At 32.4% G+C, this 18665-nt stretch overlaps 1 protein-coding gene across 1 annotated transcript; it reads right to left on the bottom strand.

Annotated features, from left to right (window-relative positions):
* Window positions 1–14189: 14189 nt before the first annotated feature.
* On the bottom strand, window positions 14190–15160 carry LOC11442846 (pectinesterase/pectinesterase inhibitor PPE8B). Its single transcript, XM_024776973.1, has 2 exons — window positions 14761–15160; window positions 14190–14653 (listed from the first exon to the last, which is right to left on the bottom strand). Exons 1-2 carry the CDS (start codon window positions 15158–15160, stop codon window positions 14190–14192), a joined length of 864 nt encoding a protein of 287 aa, XP_024632741.1.
* Window positions 15161–18665: the final 3505 nt, after the last annotated feature.

The following is an 18665-nucleotide window of genomic DNA, read 5'->3' as shown; positions in this document are numbered from 1 at the left end:
ATGATCAAATGGTCGCCCGACCATTGGATCACCAAGGGAAGACGGACTTATTCGCTTTGAGGGTCTTTAAATCGAGCAACCACCGCAAAATAAGGTACACACTCTCATTTAGACAAATTATCTTAAGCACTTTCAGAATAATAGTCGTTCCAATACTACAAAATAAAAAAGTTGCAACTACAAGATCATGCCCCAAAAAAGTCATAATATATTAATATAAACATGTTCATAATAACAAAGTCATTCTAATTCTACAAATTAGTCTAAAACTACGTAACAAGAATGTAATGACTACATGATTGGTCGTCCAAATCATCGTCATAATGAGGATGTGAAGAAGGATGGGAGACACTACATCATCTGGCAGTTGTACAATTCTTCATAGCTGAAAAGATATGAAACAAAAAGTTCAATTATATTTATTGAATGAATATTAATAAAGCATGGATGAATGAATACTAGAATTTTAGTCCTTGTCCAACCAAAGACTAAGTTGTGAATCACCAAGTATTTTACACCAACTTACTTATCAAACCAAATACAATAGGTGTATCATTCTCTAAGACCAACTTGAGAATAAATTTCAATTTTCAAGAGCGATTTTGATGAATCACTGAGTATTTTTCACTAACCATAATAACAGCTTTTCACTCACCGTGCAAAGTTTGCTGCAACTTGACCAATTGAAGAAACTATAAAGAGTGCAAGGAAAAGTTCCATACAAAGCAAGATCAATAGTTCCATGTAATGATATATTTTTGTGTACGGCATCCAAATCAAAGAAAGACTTCTTCAACAACCAATTTTGCAGAAAAGATTTACAGGACAAAACTAATCAATGACATATTTTAAATTATGTTAGTCTATTGCACCGACACTTCTGATTGAATTATCTGTTAATCTTTCATTTCTTAGCATCTCTAAAATTAGGATGAAAAAGAACAACTTAACTAATGGCATAAAAAGATAGGAAATAGGACAGAAAGTCAGCAAGAGCTTATAATTAATCAATGAGGAGTGTGGCTAGGTTTAAAATACGAAGTTTAGTAACTCATACGCAATATGCTGAATCACTAATGATATTAAATTTGAGTTAAGTTAACCACCAGAAATTTTTAATTGCAAATGTATAAAAGCATGAATCTTACCAACAACTTTTTTTCTTTACAGATCCTCCTCGGATAGAGAGGGTGCAATTGCTCGGTCGATGTCTTTTTTCTCAACATCTGTTTAATCATCATGCACTCAATTTATCACAATTAAATATTAGGGATTGTAAGTTGGTTCTTTTAAGGAAATTGGTTGGGCTAATTAATCAAGGTTCCAAAGGCTCCAAAGATATTGGGGGTTCTTTCTAATTGTTCTTGTGTTTAAGGGGATCCATTGGTGGGACGTAGCATCGAAAGAGTTCGAAGGGTTGCACGGGTAAATTGAGGATTTGAAGACATCAAGAAGCACCAAATTCAAACGTTATTTCAAGTCTGGGGGAGTGCTTACATAGAAGTTGAAGAACTAGGATAATTTCAAGAAACTCTTGTAATCACATTTGTATTCAACATTGTTACTGTTAGTGGATGACATTGGTGGAGGTGTTTTTCACCAAGAAGAGTAGACGTAGCTTAAAGCGAGGACGAAAGGGTGAACTACTATAAAAGTATCGGTGTCGTTCTCTTTTCCTTATCTCTTTGATTTTTGTTAATTGTATATGTTAATTGATAAATTGATAGAGTAGAAATTAATAATTGAACTAAGTAGTTTCTCATAAAATTTGATCTAATTCCTTGAATTAGCTAGGTTTTTACTATTGTATTTGGATCGATTAGTTTCAATTCCTATCCAATTCATCAATTGCATATACATTGTATTTTTATGGATCCTAACTTAAATAATCATTGTGTCATAGTCTTGAATTTCTGTTTATTAGTAGTCCTCAAGAAGTTTATCTATCAAGTCGAACACCATCTATATTCACACATTAAGTAGGTTAGACGATGAATATAAGCAAGAAATGAATAAAGGAACAAGTAATAGTTAAACCTTGAAAAATCAAAAAGAAAAAAATGCATCTTTGCGCAAAATGTGCAAATTCAAAAGAAATATGTGTTAAAAACACTAATCGGCTTTCCTACCATGTGTGTGACAATAATATAGATACTCAAGGGTCTTAATGTGACTGTCTCGAATGAAAGAGGATGACCAAAATAAGGGTAAGAGAATAAGATACAGCGGGATGATTTAAGTTAGTATGCTAGAAGGGAGACTTTTGTCCGTAAAGCGCGATTTGTGTTGTGACAATACCCTTTTGATGTGGATCCTAGTACCTAGAGAATTGACCTTTGATCAATTCAACTTTGGAACCACATATGAGTATTTGTGATCTTATTCTTCCTTGAGTCCTTTTATGTTAAGTTGTTGCATTTAATTTTTCCATTTGCAAGCTAAATTGCTTGAGGACAATCAATGGTTCAAGTGTGGGGGAGTTTGATAACAAGCAAAATGCACTATCTAAGTAGCTTAATTTTTATTTGTTTTGGGGTCATTTGTCGTGTTTTGCATGGTATCTGCTTGTATTTTGATGTGTTTCAGGAACCTAGGGTGTAAAAAGCAAAAATGAAGAAAAAGGTGGAAATGAAGTTATGACGGGCATGACCAGCCCAACAATGACGTCGCCAACCCAACAACCTTTGACAATTTTCTGCTCAAGAATTAGACTATAAAAACACATAACGACACTCAATTGTGGACACTTTTAGCTACCGTCAAATTTTATGATTTCAGAACCCTAGTTCCATATTTATTCTCCATCGCTACTTTGAGAGTATTATTTTAATATGTGTGAGTAGTTTGATTGAGTCCGAAACGAGATGACCATCATACCGAAAAATAAAACTCATATAAATTGCACGTCTGTTTAATTATAATGAGAATGAAATTGTTGTTCTGAAAATTCAGTTTTTAATTTAAAGACTTGCTGCGAAACCAGGAACATAGAAATATTGTTTATGTGTCGAAAGAGCGAAAACGATATTAGACTTAGGGTGTTTTTGAATTGAGGGTTTAGGAGGGGAAGGAAGGGGAGGACTCACTTTTATTTTTTTAAGTTACAAACAATGTAAAATGTCTTTTTAAAATAAATTAAGTGTTTTTGAAGTATTATATTGTCATACCCCAATTTTTGACCTAAGACCCTACATTCATACGCCGTTTTGGCCTTGATCAGTCTCTGACTTTTCAGTGAAAAATTTGGCAGAGGGATATTTTAATACACCTCATTTTTTGTTCCGAGTCGGGTCCTCTTCTCTCTTTAATTTTATATCTTTTTTTATTATTTTTAGTTAAAATTTCCATATTTTATTCTTTTTTAAATCGTTTAATTTTTATTTTTTTATTTTGTTTAGTCTTTATCTATTTAGTTAATTATTTAATTTTTGTTTAGATAAGTCCAAGAAGTCCAAAGTCTGCATAATCTTTTTTTATTTTACATTCTTCATTATTATTATTTGTTAAAATCCAAAAAAGTGATCCTCATCCAAAAACAACACAGTACACGTTTTCTTTCTTTCTCCATCCCAATCCAATTCCCAGCCTTATCAATCCAGCAATAACAGTGCTTATTCTCCTCCCCAAGCCACAAATTTTCAGCAGACTTTCAACAAACCCTAGTGCTGATCCCCTTTCTATAAAAGCAACCTGCAACAACACAATTGACACACACAATTTGACCTAATAACACAATTTTTCACTCACAACAATTCCGAAAAACCTAGCCACCGCAATATTTTTTTTTTTTTCTTTTCAAAAACCATTCCAATCGCCGTTTCATTATTTTTACTACCCATTCAAATTCAATTACAGTATTTCGTTTTTGCTTTCACGCTATTGTTGCAATTCCATTATCTTCATATTGATGCATGGCTAACTACTTGTTATTTCAATTTGCCTTACTTGTGCCATGAACCTTTGTGAATGCTGCAATCCCATTTATTAAAATATAATACTGTCATGCCTTTAAATTTCCATTTAGCTGTGATTCTCCTATTTAATTTCGATTACTATCAACATTTCATCACTAGCACTATTATTGTTCGGTTTCAATTCATGCTACCGTGTTAATTCAATACCCTATTTAATTATTTTCTTTAAAGTTTCATATTGGTTTCTTTGAGTTTCATCTTTGTTATTGGCTGCACCTGCTATTCCATACCTTTTTCTACTATTGCTGCATAATTAAATTCCAAATTTGTTGCTGCCGTGTTCATTATTGCTGCTGTTTTTATCATCGTTGTTGCTTCATAACAGTGCTGTTGTAATCCAATTCCAATCATCAATTTTCTATCGCCATGGCTGTTATGTTTCAATATTATATTGGTATAACTTTCAATTGTAGCAGTGGACTTACTCAAATAAAGTTTTCCAGAAAATTGCAGGTGTTTGTCGTGCTGTTCTATTCCATTCCAATTGCAAGAAGGTCGTGGCTGCTCTTCAAATTAAAAGAGATTCTGTTGTAAAGAGAACTGCTGACCTCTTACATTTCTTTTCTAAGTTTCTTTTTTCATGCATTTTAATTTCTCTTGCATTTTTTTTATTTCCTCTGCCCTTTATTGATTTTATGTGTATTAGATTAGGTTGCATATTTATCATTGATTCATTTGTGTATATTTACTTTATGTCATTTATCTCTATTGCACATATTAGAATGTATATTTAGGCTTAATGTAAACCATGCATATTTATTTTTCAAGAGACCTTAGAATGTAAATAGGCTTTTGTGTAATAGTCGTAGGTGCATGTGTGTGTGCGGGTGTGTATGCCTCTTATCTGCTTTGTAGTTTAGGTTAAAGGTCTCTGTGGTGGTCCAACACCACCATAGAGTACCTACGTTTTATTTTTATGCTCCGTTAGTTTATATACTAGTTCATTTATTCAAAAATCACAAAAACATGCAAATAACCAAAAAATCACAAAAACATTTTTCATAATAAACCTTGATCCAAATCAAGTGACCGCATTTTTATTTTCTTTTCTTAATCAAACATCAATCAATTTAATTCTACTTCGAGTTAATTTTCACTTAAATAAAAAACACAAACAAATTTATTTTGCCATTTGGCTTTTTCCTTTTAAAACCTTTTTCAAAACTAATAAAAAACACTCAACAAATCAAACGTCGATTTCTACCCCGAACTACGAGGTTTTGATCCTTCACGGGTACGTAGGCAGAGGACCATGTCCTTTCAAACAATAAAAAATGTAGATAAATTAGGTCTCACTTTCTTTTTCTTTTAATCATCACATTAACTTCTTTTCAAAAATAAGCAAGCAAGTTATAGCACATTAATTAAATAAAATCAAGAGGTTCCCGTAGAGTACTACGGACATAAAGGGTGCTAACACCTTCCCTTTATGTAACTAACCCCCGAACCCTAAATCTTTTCAATATGGGGTGTTTTGAACTTTTTTCCCCTTTTCCTTAAAAATTAAATGTTCAGTCGTGAAAGAAATTAGTGAGTCAAAAGCTAATCAAATAGCCTTGATCTCCGAAAAATGACGCGACATATATGATCATTTATCATGTTATTAATTCATTTTTATCATTTTATAATGCCAGTGAATTAAAAAAGAAAAGTAAACCCTCCCCTCCTTTCCCCTCCTTAACCCTCTTTGCAAACACACCCTTAGAAAACTCAAGTTACTAAATAAAAAAAGTGGTGAAAGCACTTATTTTAATTAATCAAGAACTTATTGAAATTTAAAAAGCAATTTTCACCGTGTAATTAAACACTACAAAAGTAGGAAATTACGCGCTAGAATCTGATAACGGTTTGCAAAAGCAAGACGATGTCTCGAATTTAATAATTTTCTACAAAGAAATTTTGTTCTCATCATAATTAAATAGTGAAATTTATGTGAGTGACTTAGGTTGATAGAAACTGTCGTTTTGGCCTCTCGTTGTTATTATCAAATTAAAATCGTTATTTTATATTTACGCGCGAAACCAAATTAATTATAGAGGTACTTGTGATTGGTCTATGTGAGAAACCGATATAGCCGTGCACTTGCGGCGTATCAAGTTTTTGGCACCGTTGCCAGGGACAACCTTAAAGTTGCTTAAAAAAAATTACATTACTCTTTCAAAATAAAAAAATTACGAGGGGTGTATTGAATTGAGAATTCAAGAGGATTTTAAAAGACTTTTTATAATAAAAAAGTCTAGTGATATTCAATCACGAATTTTAAAAATATAAACAAATCTTGAGGTATTCAATCAAGACAATCATGACTTTTTTTTAAGGCAGCGAAATATGTTGGTATTCAACTGAGATTTCTCATGTGATGAAGGTCAAAATAAAAAGGTGGATTTAGGGAAAGGAATGGTAAAGAAGGTGTCACACTCACTTCCAATCCAAGCAGGAATACTAAGCCATAAAGAATATCCACAAAGATAAGGAAGTCATTAATAAGATTCGATAAACTTGGTTCAATCCAGAACCAAAAAGGAGACAAAGCTCTCACAACACACAAATTGTATTTATTTATTTTTTTTATCACAATTCTACATATATGATTTATGCTCTTCATCATCATGACTTATAAAATGTCTTTTGGTATTCAAAAGTCTATAGATTTTGATGGATTCTTGGGTGAGGTGGATTTTATGAGTCTTTTTAGTTAAAAATACAAAGGGTCTTATTAATGAGTGTCCCGGGACACTCTTTAAGCATTCCATAAAAAGAAGAGCAAATAGTCGCTTTAGTCCTTGATTCTGCAGCTCACTGTCACATAGGTCCCTGACTCAGGATTAAATACAAATAAGTCTCTGACTCTGCATTTCCGTTATCACTTTAGTCCATGACGTTAAGTTATTCTGTTAAGTGATGATGTGACACAGTGATATGACATATGAGGTGTCACAGAGACTAAAGTGAAAGTAAAAAATGGTCACTTTGGTCCCTGAACCCAAAATCAATATCCCTAAATTGAATCTCAAATCATTAAATCCCTAAATTTCAAACCCCTGAATGTCATATAATTCTCTCTTTTGTTCAAAACCAAGCATCCATTAAACACCAACTTCATTTTAAGTCCTCTTGTCAAAAAAAGAACTTCATTTTAAGTCCTAGACTGTGTGTATACCAAAATCAATTATCCTTAATTTTTTATAGACATGATCAAACTAGAGTATATATACATGATCAAACCATAATTTTATACAGTTGATCAAACCAGCATTATATATCAAACCAGAATTTATATATCAAATATGTTATAGTTTTTTTTCTTATAAATGTGATCGGATGGAGTACTTTTTAAAGGTTTTAAAGAGTGCTTGGAAGACACTCGTTAACATTTCTCAAATATAAATACTACTCACATCCAACAATCTCACGCAAACCCTTGAAATTTTATCATTCTCATTCAAACTCTTGTCTGCGGGCATATTCCATGTCAGGTTTTTCTTTTCTCTATCAAATTCTTCAACTTGCATGTTTTTTGTCCGATTATATTATTATTTATTTATTTTTCCGATTAGTTTTTTGTAAGGATACTGGTTTTGTTGCGATTACTATTATAATTGATTCTATTATTATTTATGTGTTTTTTTCTTTTGGGCATGCTTGCTTCTTTTTTTTCGATTGTCCATGTTGTTGTTTGCAATATTTTATTTTAACTTTGTTAACGGAGTTTCTTGTATATATAATATTGGAACATGTGTGAAAATTGTGTAATTTTTTATTTTTTTTGACAAATGGAAATTGAGTAATTGACTAAACATAAATTTCCATAATGGGTAGAACTATTGTAATGTGAATTGAAAAAAAAAGTGGAAGTTTTACATTGGATGGATCTCACACATTAGTAGTGTTCTATGAAACCCAGATACGGATACAGATACAAGTGCGGGTACGATACGATACGGGTACGCACGCGGATACACGAATTTTTTTAAATTTAGGATACGATACAGCCGAGATACGTTAACAAATTTTTTATACTAAAACTTATTTGTATGTGAAATACTTGAAGAAAATAAACATCGATTACTTTTTATTATTATCTTATTATAAAAGTCACAAATTTTAAAAAATAATACATGTGATGAAAATAAAATAAAAAATGTAAGTTTTTCTTATAGAGCATATTATACATTTTCATATCTTTGGATATCGAGAGAAGAATAATTAAAAGAACTCAACACAAATTTTATTTAATGTTGATTAACTGAATCATCTCTCTCTCTTTCGTTACCTTCATCCACAAGAAGTATAACTTTAAGTGGTTCCCCGTGAAACAATTCGACTAATGCATATCTAAAATTGAATCATATACATCTCTCCTGAATTTTTACAACCTTGTCTCACTTTTCTACGCTTCATCTTTTCCTAGGATACATATATGTGAAGTATCTTATAAGTATCATTGTGTATCTATGGAGTATCATATAAGTATCCGATAATATATTTTTTTTAAATTAAATAATTAATTTTGATACTTCATGGGTACGTATATGTGGAGTATCGGTATCTGAAACATATCCGATGCGGGTACGTCTCCGTTTTGGAGTATCTGTGCTTCATAGGTAGTGTTTATATAGTGGGTGTGTTCCTCCAAGGGGGTGCATAATTAAGTGAACAAAGTAAGCACTAAATAAAAAATATATATTTATATATTTTATTATTTAGAAATGATAAATTAAAACATTCATTTAAGGGTTAATAGGTCTTTACCCCCTGTATTATATGTCATTTCTGGTTTTCCCCCTATAAAATTTTTATTTTGATTCAACCCCCTGTAAAATATTTTTGTTTTGATTTACCTCTCTAATAGGCCAAACAAAAACCAGTTTTAATTTTTTTTCAAGAAATTTTCGTTTTTGTTTGGCCTATTAAAGAGGTAAATCAAAACAAAAACATTTTACAGGGTGTAAATCAAAATAAAAATTTTACAGGGGGGAAAACCGGAAATGACCTATATTACAGGGGGTAAAGACCTATTAACCCTTCATTTAATCATTATTAGTCCTCGTGAGCTTAGCTCAGTCGGTTGGGACAATGCATAAAATAAGCAAGGTCCGGGGTTCAAACCCAGCCACTAAAAAAAATTATTATTAGAAAGTGTTTTTTTTGTCCCCCAAGTTTTACTAAAATATTTTTGAACGCAATCTAAAATATTTTGGAACAGAATCTGAAATATTTTGGTATGCAATCTAATATATTTTAGTGCTTGATCTAAAATATATTTTGGTATTAGATCTTATATCTGAATTACTTAATGTCAAAGAATGTATTACCATCCTTAAAAAAAAAAAAAAAAAAAGTTACTTGTTCCCAAAATTTCTCACTTATTAGTTGTAAATTTTCTCTATAAATAGAGAGCTCACACAATGTATTTTACATCGAAAAATACACAGTTGATACTTCTTGTGTTTCTTCCTCTCTTCTTCCTCCTTCAACTTGTGTTGACGAGTCATTCTTCCTTTCTTCTACTCATTTTGTCACTTCAGTTTCTAGTGGTCTTCGTACCATAGTGAGTGGTTTAATTAAACGATTACTTACCTTGCACTACGTAATTAAATAGGTGAACTGGACTGTTTTATCCTGGAGGCGGCGCGATTGTTGGTCTACCTTACACAAACTTGAACTCAATCCAGTAATATACTCGGTGTTAATTTTGATTTTGATAAAAGGTATATTTCTTTCTTGGTACAAAAATAAGGGCAGACGACGATAAAAGGTATATTTCTAAACTCGAAAAATAACATATAGTTTTTCTTTGGTCCGTTGAAAATTTTTACAATAAAATATCATTTTTTTTTATTGATTTTATTTGTTTATATATATGTTGATTTATTATTTTCCCTAAAAAAATGTTGATTCATTATTTATCTTTCCTTGATATATGTCGTTGTTGTTCTTATTATTATTAATTATATTATGATTATTATTATATAATAATAAGTGAGTGTTAAGTTTATTATTAGATTTATTTTTTTCTTCTTATTCCTATTGAATTTTTTTTTTTTTGGCATATAGTTATTATACTTTTTGCAATTAGGAAATTGTTCTAATGAAATAACCGGTTTCTTTATATATATATAATGAGGGATTCACAACAAGAAAATAACATAGAAAGGGTAAGGATAAATATGTCTATGTTGTTTGGACCATAGATGAAACTAATGAGTTGTTGTAACTTTTGGTGGATGCTATAAATAGAGGGTTACTGATGTCAATGGGTCACTTGGTAAACAAAATGTAGAGCAAATTTATCGTTCAATGTTGTAAGTTTGTTTTTATCCGCTAAAATTCACGTCCTTTGAAATATTAAAATCTCATAAAATTCTTTAAAATCTTTAAAAGTGTGATAAATCCATTAAAATTTTGAGTTTATAAAATATTTTTCATAAAAAATCTTTTAAAATCTTATAGAATCAATACAATCTCTCAAAGGAATATTCCGTTGTTTAGGTCAAATACACACTCTCACACTCTGAGGAACACTATCTCAAAGTCAATGGATTCTACAATTATGACAGGTATATTTACATTCTTGTGTGATGTTACATGTGATAGTAACTATGTTTACATAATCTCTCATTTGTTTTTGTAGTTGGTCATCCTCATCAGAGACTGATAATACCCAACAAGCGCGGTGAAAAACTCGTTGGCATTACATGAATGTGGAGCAACCAACGACATTGTTATCTTATGTCATGGCTTTCGTTGCACTAAAGTTTGTTCCTTTTTCTTTTTTATTTTGACTTAAGTGTTATTCTGAAGTTTATTCCTTTGCGAGATTATTTTCATTGATTAATTTTGTATTTTAGGATACCAATCTCATGTTGAACCATGTTGCTGCATTGGAAAAGACACAAATTAGTTCTTTCCGTTTTGACTTTTCTGGAAATGGGTATGTTTAGTTATGACGATGCATATGTTAGCGGCCAACACTTAGTGAGATTTAGTCCCACATCTGATAGATAGGATTCTTGAGTGCTTTCATCATACATGCCTACAAAACGTTGTTGGTTAGTGTTCTCGATATTCTGATTTTCATTTGCAGATGATACCTCAGACACTTCATGTGGAAGCTTTTTGTTGCTGCTAAATCCTATGACAACCCCAAACAACATAACTTCTTGACCAGTCTCATTAGTTGTTGATTCCAAGCATGAGTCAGACGAGGAGTTAGGGGAAGCGCAGGATTGTGTAACTTCTGATTGTGTATCATTTGAACCATGAACCACAAGATTCGTATCTGGTTGACCCTTTATTTATTGCAAATTTGCATCGGCATCTCTAGTCTTTTTGATTGTGTATTCTAGAATTCTTTTTGAGGTGACACAAACGGTCAGCTCGGGTTCTTCTCTAGTTATGCGTTTTGAACACCGAGGAGAAACTTCAATAGCAAGAGAGAGCCTGGAGTTTTCTCTTTATTCTAGAGCTCTTTATTGAAGTTTTCTCCTCGGCGTTCAAAACGCATAGCTAGAGAAGAACCCGAGCTGACCGTTTGTGTCACCTCAAAAAGAATTCTAGAATACACAATCAAAAAGACTAGAGATGCTGATGCAAATTTGCACAAACAAAGGGTCAACCAGATATGAATCTTGTGGTTCATGGTTCAAAAGATACACAGTCAGAAGTTACACAATCCTTCGCTTCCCCTCACTCCTCGTCTGACTCATGCTTGGAATCAACAACTAATGAGACTGGTCAAGAAGTTATGTTGTCTTGGGTCGCCATAGGATTTAGCAGCAACATAAAGCTTCCACATGGAGTGTCTAAGGTATCATCTTCAAATGAAAAATAGAATATCGAGGCCTAACTCATCCTTACAAAACCGGCTTGTACAGTGAAGAGTGCCTCCTCTTTATAAATTCTTCTTAAGAATCCTATCTATCAGATGTGGGACTAAATCACAAGTTGCTAATCATGCATACAGTAATCATCAAGACATGTTATCCTCAGTTTTTATGGGCTTCATTGAGGAAAACATTGACCACAATATGGGTAGTGTTAGCTAGGTCTGTTCTTGCTTGGACATGAACTCCTCATTTTCCTAAAATATTTTTTTTCCAAGTGATATAGGTTGCGATTATTTGCCTTGTTTTATTATTATTATTATTTTTAAAACTCGATATCCGATCAAGAATCGACTAATTTGAGGGGACTAATCCCACCGCCCACTTGTGGGGGCCCATTTAAAGCCAGAGCAAGCTCTGTATGGACTTAGCCCACCGAAATTGGCACCAGAGGGAATCGAACCTGAGACCTCTGGAGGAGCAAACTCCAAGATACCAAACCAACCACTAGGCCAACCCCAAATGAGTTTTTTGCCTTGTTTTATACCAACCTTCGTTTGACATTAGTTATTACGGATGATTAAGTAAATTAACCAATTAATTCAAACACCTTCATCATGGTAAATAATCCCGATGAAGATATTAAAAAAGGGTAAATTAGATTGATCTCTTCCAAGTTTAATGAAATTACACTTGATGTCATACTTACCTTTTGATTTAACAATCAAAATGGTCTTTGACTTTGTAAGGCGTTCTCAATTGAGTCGAGGTGGTGGAGATCGGCGCCACGGAGGTACTACGGTGGAGATACTACGGTGGAGATCAATGACGGTGAGAGAATGTGTTTTTAGATCGCGAGATGGTGCACTGCGTTCTGAGAATGTGTTATTATTTTTTTTTAACAAAACAGATTTTGACATAAAACTATTTAAATATAAAAAATCCAAATAAAACTAATTTCAGTCAAATGGTAGCTAATTATTCTGATATTTGATACTATTAGATTCCGTAGCACAGGTATCATAGCAAATCTTATATTTTCTTGTAGTGAGAAAATTTTAATGGTCCAGAATAGGGAGATTAATTTTTTTAATAAAGTTTTACAACATTTCTCCCAACACCTTGATTCTCTGAGGAAGTAGTTGTTAGGAGCCAACACTCGAGGGGATTTAGTTCCACATCAGATAGATAGGATTCTTGAGAATATTTATAAAGAGAAGACACTCCTCACCATACAAGCCGGTTGTGTAGGGATGAGTTAGGTCTCGATATTCGTGACAATAGTTGGAACAATGCTCATAGTTTGAACATAAGAGCAATGTGCCATAAGACTCTGAAGTCCAAATGGCAGAAAATGATCATGTAGTATTAGTAATAATTGTACCAAGCATTTGAAAGACACAACAATCAATATAATTATTTCTTCTACAATTCCTAAATTGCTTGTAACAGAAGAACACTTCAAGATAAACTATAATTGGATTAACATGATAAATTTCAAATTTGTAATTACACAATAAATGTCACACTTGGTAATGAAAACATGCCCCAAAAAAGTGGTCCAATTAGTATGCTCAGTCCCAAATTTCCAATTGCAGTATTATGATTGGCAAGCATCATGTAGCTTGGATCATTTAAGCAAGAAGAGCACATCAAATTTAAGAAACAATATGCAGATAAAACATGCACAGATAACTAACCAACAAGTTACATTAAAATAAAGATATAGGAATGTAATTTAAAGATGATTGTAGAAACATCATTTGAATACTATTCACTAGTAATTTAAATACACAGGGGGCAGTGTTATATAGCTGCTAAGGCATCACTCTACATCAAACTATCCTACATGTAATTAATTTAGTGTGTAATCAAATTTGAAAAAGTAAAAAAATAATTTATATTTGTATTATATCAATATTATCTTGTTATTTTTCTAATTGGTAAATAATGTCTATATTAAATATTATTTTCAACACGCACGCGCGCACACACATATATTAAAAAGGTCACGCACTAACGAAGTTGATTATAGCAAAAGAGGATATATTCTCACAATGTGACAAACCAAAGTTTGATTTCTAGCGGACAAAATATTCATTTATTTAGTGTCTGACACACATCATATAGAATTACTTTCGATTGAAGGAACTTATGGAATTCTTTTCATAATTTTGTCTTATTCTATCTAAATGCATATAAAAGGCTCTGTCTAAATTTCGCTTTAGGCCTTAAAATACAGTAGGCCGGCCCTGCATGGTACCCTGGCCATTTCACGCGGTTCTGAACTGCAGCTCGAGATCCATGATTATTGTACTCAGCATAGTACAATGTGTCCAAATAAACTGCAGTATTGTTCCACTCTAGCCAGCCTTCCGGGCTCAACACGTCACTGATTTAGGACTGCATGAATGCTACTCGTGAGTAAGGCTTCGAGTCTTCGACGGTCTTCCGAGGAATGTTTGGGTAGATTTACGAAAGGAAGAAATTCAGGATCAGCACAGACGTTGCAGAACTGAAACGCGAAACCAAATGGTAGATTAGGTTTCTCTGGTCCTCCTTGAGCAGTGATGGTGTTCTGTTGGCCTGTTGGTCCTTTCCTTACCAATATGTCAGTCTTGAAAGACGACAACTGCCTAACCAAATATGAAGTCAACCGAGCCTCTGATTTTGCAATTCTTATAGAATGGTGTTTGATGTTCGCACACAAACTGTCTTGAAAACCAGAGATTTCACATCGGTAAAAGACAGAGGTGTCTGAGTCTGACAATAGTGCCACTGCTTGATGATTTTCAGGCCATGCGGTGTTCCTGAAGGAAATGTCCTGAGCACTGAAACCTAGACCCTCAACACCTTCACATAAAAAAGTAAACTTTTAAAACATATGTAAACCATAAAATGCAACCTCAAATTAAAAACAAATGTAAGAAGAGAGAATCAGGAATGGTTGTAATCCTTACCAAAGGTATAAGTATAGGATGTGTCTAACTTATCTCTCCCCCAGCTTAAGTCACCGGTGATGACAGTGGCACCCATACCATCTCCGATCATCATGAGATTGGACTTGCTATTGTTGATCATAACATGCTCATTGTAAACACCTTTCTTGATGTGTATTACATAGCGCTTCTTGCTTCCATTAGGTGCTGCCATCACAGCATCCATAATCTTCATATAGTTTCCACTCCCATCAGATGCTACCACGGCATCTGCAGGCACCGCACTCGCCTGTAGAAGCTTCCTATCACCTGGTTTAACCCAAGACGGAAATTTTCCTTTCTGTGTGATGGTATCTAATATATCGGAAGAGGAAGTTCTAAAGAAGAAGCAGAAGAGGAAGAAAATTCTGGAAGGACTCATTGGAACAATGTTTGAAGGTCTTTGTTACAAAGGTTAAAAAACTTTTAAGAATATAACTATTGTTTGAATACACATACTATCAACACAAAGGCAATATAAATGTTGTAAATATTTTTTCTAACAAGGGGAAATACAAACCCCACACATTACTTCCAAGTTTAGTTTCAGTAAGCATACTCTAGAGTGTAACAATAAAAGAAATGGCATTTGACTATGATGATACAGTGTAATTAAAATTTACATCCCAAATTAAATAGACATGCTTTAAATATTTTTGTTTTTTATAAGAAAGGGAAATACTAATCCCACACATTACATGCAAGTGTAATTTTGGATAATAGAAAATGTGACTTTGAATTAATCAAAGGCTGGCACCAATATATTATGCTCCATTCAATACAAGTGTATAGAGGTTTCTTAGAAACTGTTGCTACTAGCCACATCCAAACTGCATCCTATATGGTTCAGCTAGAGCAGGTGTTAGACACAATGTAAATATTTTTCTCTATGATACAAGTAACCCTATATTTGACTATGATACAATGTAATTACAATTTACAACCCAAATTCAATAGACATGCTTCAAATATTTCTTCCTAACAAAGGGAAATACAAATCCCACACATTACATGTAAGTGTAAATGTAGTAAGCATAAAAAAGAAGGTAATTTTGAATCCATCAAAAGCTGACACAAATATATTATAACCAATTTCTACTACCAACATCCAAACTTCATCCTATATGGTTCAGCTAGAGCAAGTGTTAGATAGCCGAGATTTACAGGTTGAAGGAAAGGCAGTTCGTCAATACCTGGTTCGTCAATATCTGCAGATAAAAAGAGACAATTCCAGTGAAATCAAACTCGCTTTGCAAAGTTGAATTTTTTGGATTTGTAGTCCGCACACTTGAAGATGTGAAGTTAATTAGATATATGTGATATTTCGTGCAAAAAAGAATTATATTGATAAAATACGTACATATAAAGTTTGATATGTTCACCGGAAGTGAATGGTAAATGTATACATTGTTAAGAGATAGACATATTCACTTGAAGTGAATTCGTGAACTTTTTCTTGCATGACTAAGTTTAGTGTAAATGTATACATTGTTAAGAGACAGACATATTCACTTGAAGTGAATTCCTGAACTTTTTCTTGCATGACTAAGTTTAGTAGCACATGAAAGACTCATTTTAAATGAAAGATGTGTTGTAATATATTTGTATGACTCACATGATAGTAATGAGTATATGAAATTCTTTGAAGGAGTTCATTTTCATGAGATATTGAAGAAATAATATCATATGTCAATTTTAAAGATTTAGAAATGAATTTGTCATAATCAATTTTATGATGATGATATAAATATTATTAGAACTCTTGAAGAGATTCTAAAATATGTTGATGATTATAGAGAAGTTTGAAATGAATATGTTGGATGCAAAATATTTGCTTGATTATTATTTAAATTAGATTTTGTGCATAAAAATTTATATAGTTAGTGTATTGGACAAATCTAGTTGATTATGTACGAGAATGATTACGATGTCACTTGATGTGAGTAAATATCATGTCCTCGAGAAATGATGAACAATTGAGTTGGTCCTGAAGTACCATATCTTAACTTAGATGAAGACACTAATGTATTTTGCTAACTATATATATATCGTGATATTTTATTTTTGTGAATATATATTAGTAAACATAGATATTGGAGCAAAGTCAAACTTACAATTTGTATCTTAGAGAAACAACAATATCATCCGATCATTTAGAAATGTTTAACACTATATCAGGAAAGTGGAGGATGCTCTTTTATTAAGGATTATGATCAGTTTACACATACAAGAAAGTTGGAGTTTTCTTATTCTAGAAGAGTGCTCTTTCTACAACTCAATATGAAGACAATATCTCAAGAACCACTAGTTTGGAAAGAGCATGAAGATGTACCATATCTTTCTACATAGTCACCGTCAAGTAAAGATTTTGGATAACTAGCATAAAAGATTATTAGACCTTCCTCGTCACATATATAATTGTCTTTACGAGGGGGAGATACAAATGTGTTATGCATTCTTTTTCCCTTAACCATAGTTTTATCCCATTATGTTTTCCTGATAAGGTTTTTAACGAGGCAGATTATAACACAAAGGATGATGTACTATTTTTCCTTCACTAGAATTTTTTTCCCACCGAGTTTTTCTCTAGCAAGGTTTTAATTAGGCATATCCTTGATGGACATCCAAGGGGGAGTGTTATGAATAATAATGTTGGTGGATGTCCATTCTTGATCTTCCACATACTTTTTTTTTACAAAAACAAAACGATATTCATTCAAAGAGTGCATCATTCAACACCGGTAAAAACGTAAAGGATGAATCTGCGAACAAACTCACGACATCCAAGTTAATAACATATAACGACATAATGCCTATACAAATATATGATAAAATTAAAGTGACCGGAATACCCATGCTTTCGGATCTGCAACGTTGACGCTCAAATCTTTTGATTGAATAATCGATCTTCAATATGAGTCAAATGAACACCGCAACAAGACGGAAAATCAACAACGCTGCACAAGACGAAGAACAACACACCACCACACTCAGATGACGAAATCATGAAGAAAAAACCTAGATCTATGTGAAAATAGTTATTTAGATTGAAATAGATAGAAAAAATGAGGAGGGATGATTTCAGGTCAAAAATTGACCCAAATCCATCCTCATTGAAAAAACTCGAAGAGAAAACCTAGAGAGAAAAAACTAGAGCCGTCTTGTTGGAGAGTTATATTGAATTTTGTATCTTCGTAATGTGCTTATTCATTTACCTAATTGTGTCCTATAAATAGAACCTATAATGCAATGTAAAGACACACTTGTGAAATAATACAATACACTATCTTATTCTCTTTTCATCTCTTTCACTCTATTCTTATATAATAGTCAATATATTGTGAAGTATTACATAACAATTGACAATATGTTTTAGTTTAAGTGTGGCTTGATGTATCAAAATGTTTAATTAATTATAAATATTCGTACAATAATGAAAATGATATGAATGTCTAAAAATATTATAAATAAATTACAAATATAAAATACAAAATAGCTATTTTCCAAATAAATAAGTGAAGTTTAAGCAAAAACTAATTAAAATTGCCAAACAACTTTCATTTTCAAAGCTTTTTGTTATAGCTTCAATATTAAAATAGCTTTCAGTGCATTGATTGATTACGTGACTCAATATTTTAAAATCCGGACGGGTAGTCGACCTGGTCAAGGTACTGGGTCATTGGATCAGTGGTCAGACCAATGAATTATTGGTCGAACCGCAAGACTATTGACCCGGTCTTTATAAAAAAAGTCATAACATAAATTTCATAATATAAAAATTAATAAAACTTCTTCTATAAAAAAATTAATAAAAATTCACACATTTAAATAATTACCAAATATATATATCAAAATCATATTCACATTAACAGAAAAAAAACTAAATG

This window comes from Medicago truncatula, chromosome 2 (genome assembly GCF_003473485.1).
Source record: "Medicago truncatula cultivar Jemalong A17 chromosome 2, MtrunA17r5.0-ANR, whole genome shotgun sequence".
In the NCBI taxonomy this organism is placed as follows: domain Eukaryota; kingdom Viridiplantae; phylum Streptophyta; class Magnoliopsida; order Fabales; family Fabaceae; genus Medicago; species Medicago truncatula.
Note: the sequence above shows the minus strand (reverse complement) of the source record. Positions and strands in the feature narration are given on the sequence as shown.

Coding starts and splice junctions, on each gene's coding strand:
- LOC11442846 (XM_024776973.1), bottom strand. CDS start 15,160: ATGAGTCCTTCCAGAATTTTCTTCCTCTTCTGCTTCTTCTTTAGAACT. Junction 14,654..14,760: donor ATCCTATACTTATACCTTTG/GTAAGGATTACA, acceptor TTTTATGTGAAG/GTGTTGAGGGTCTAGGTTTC.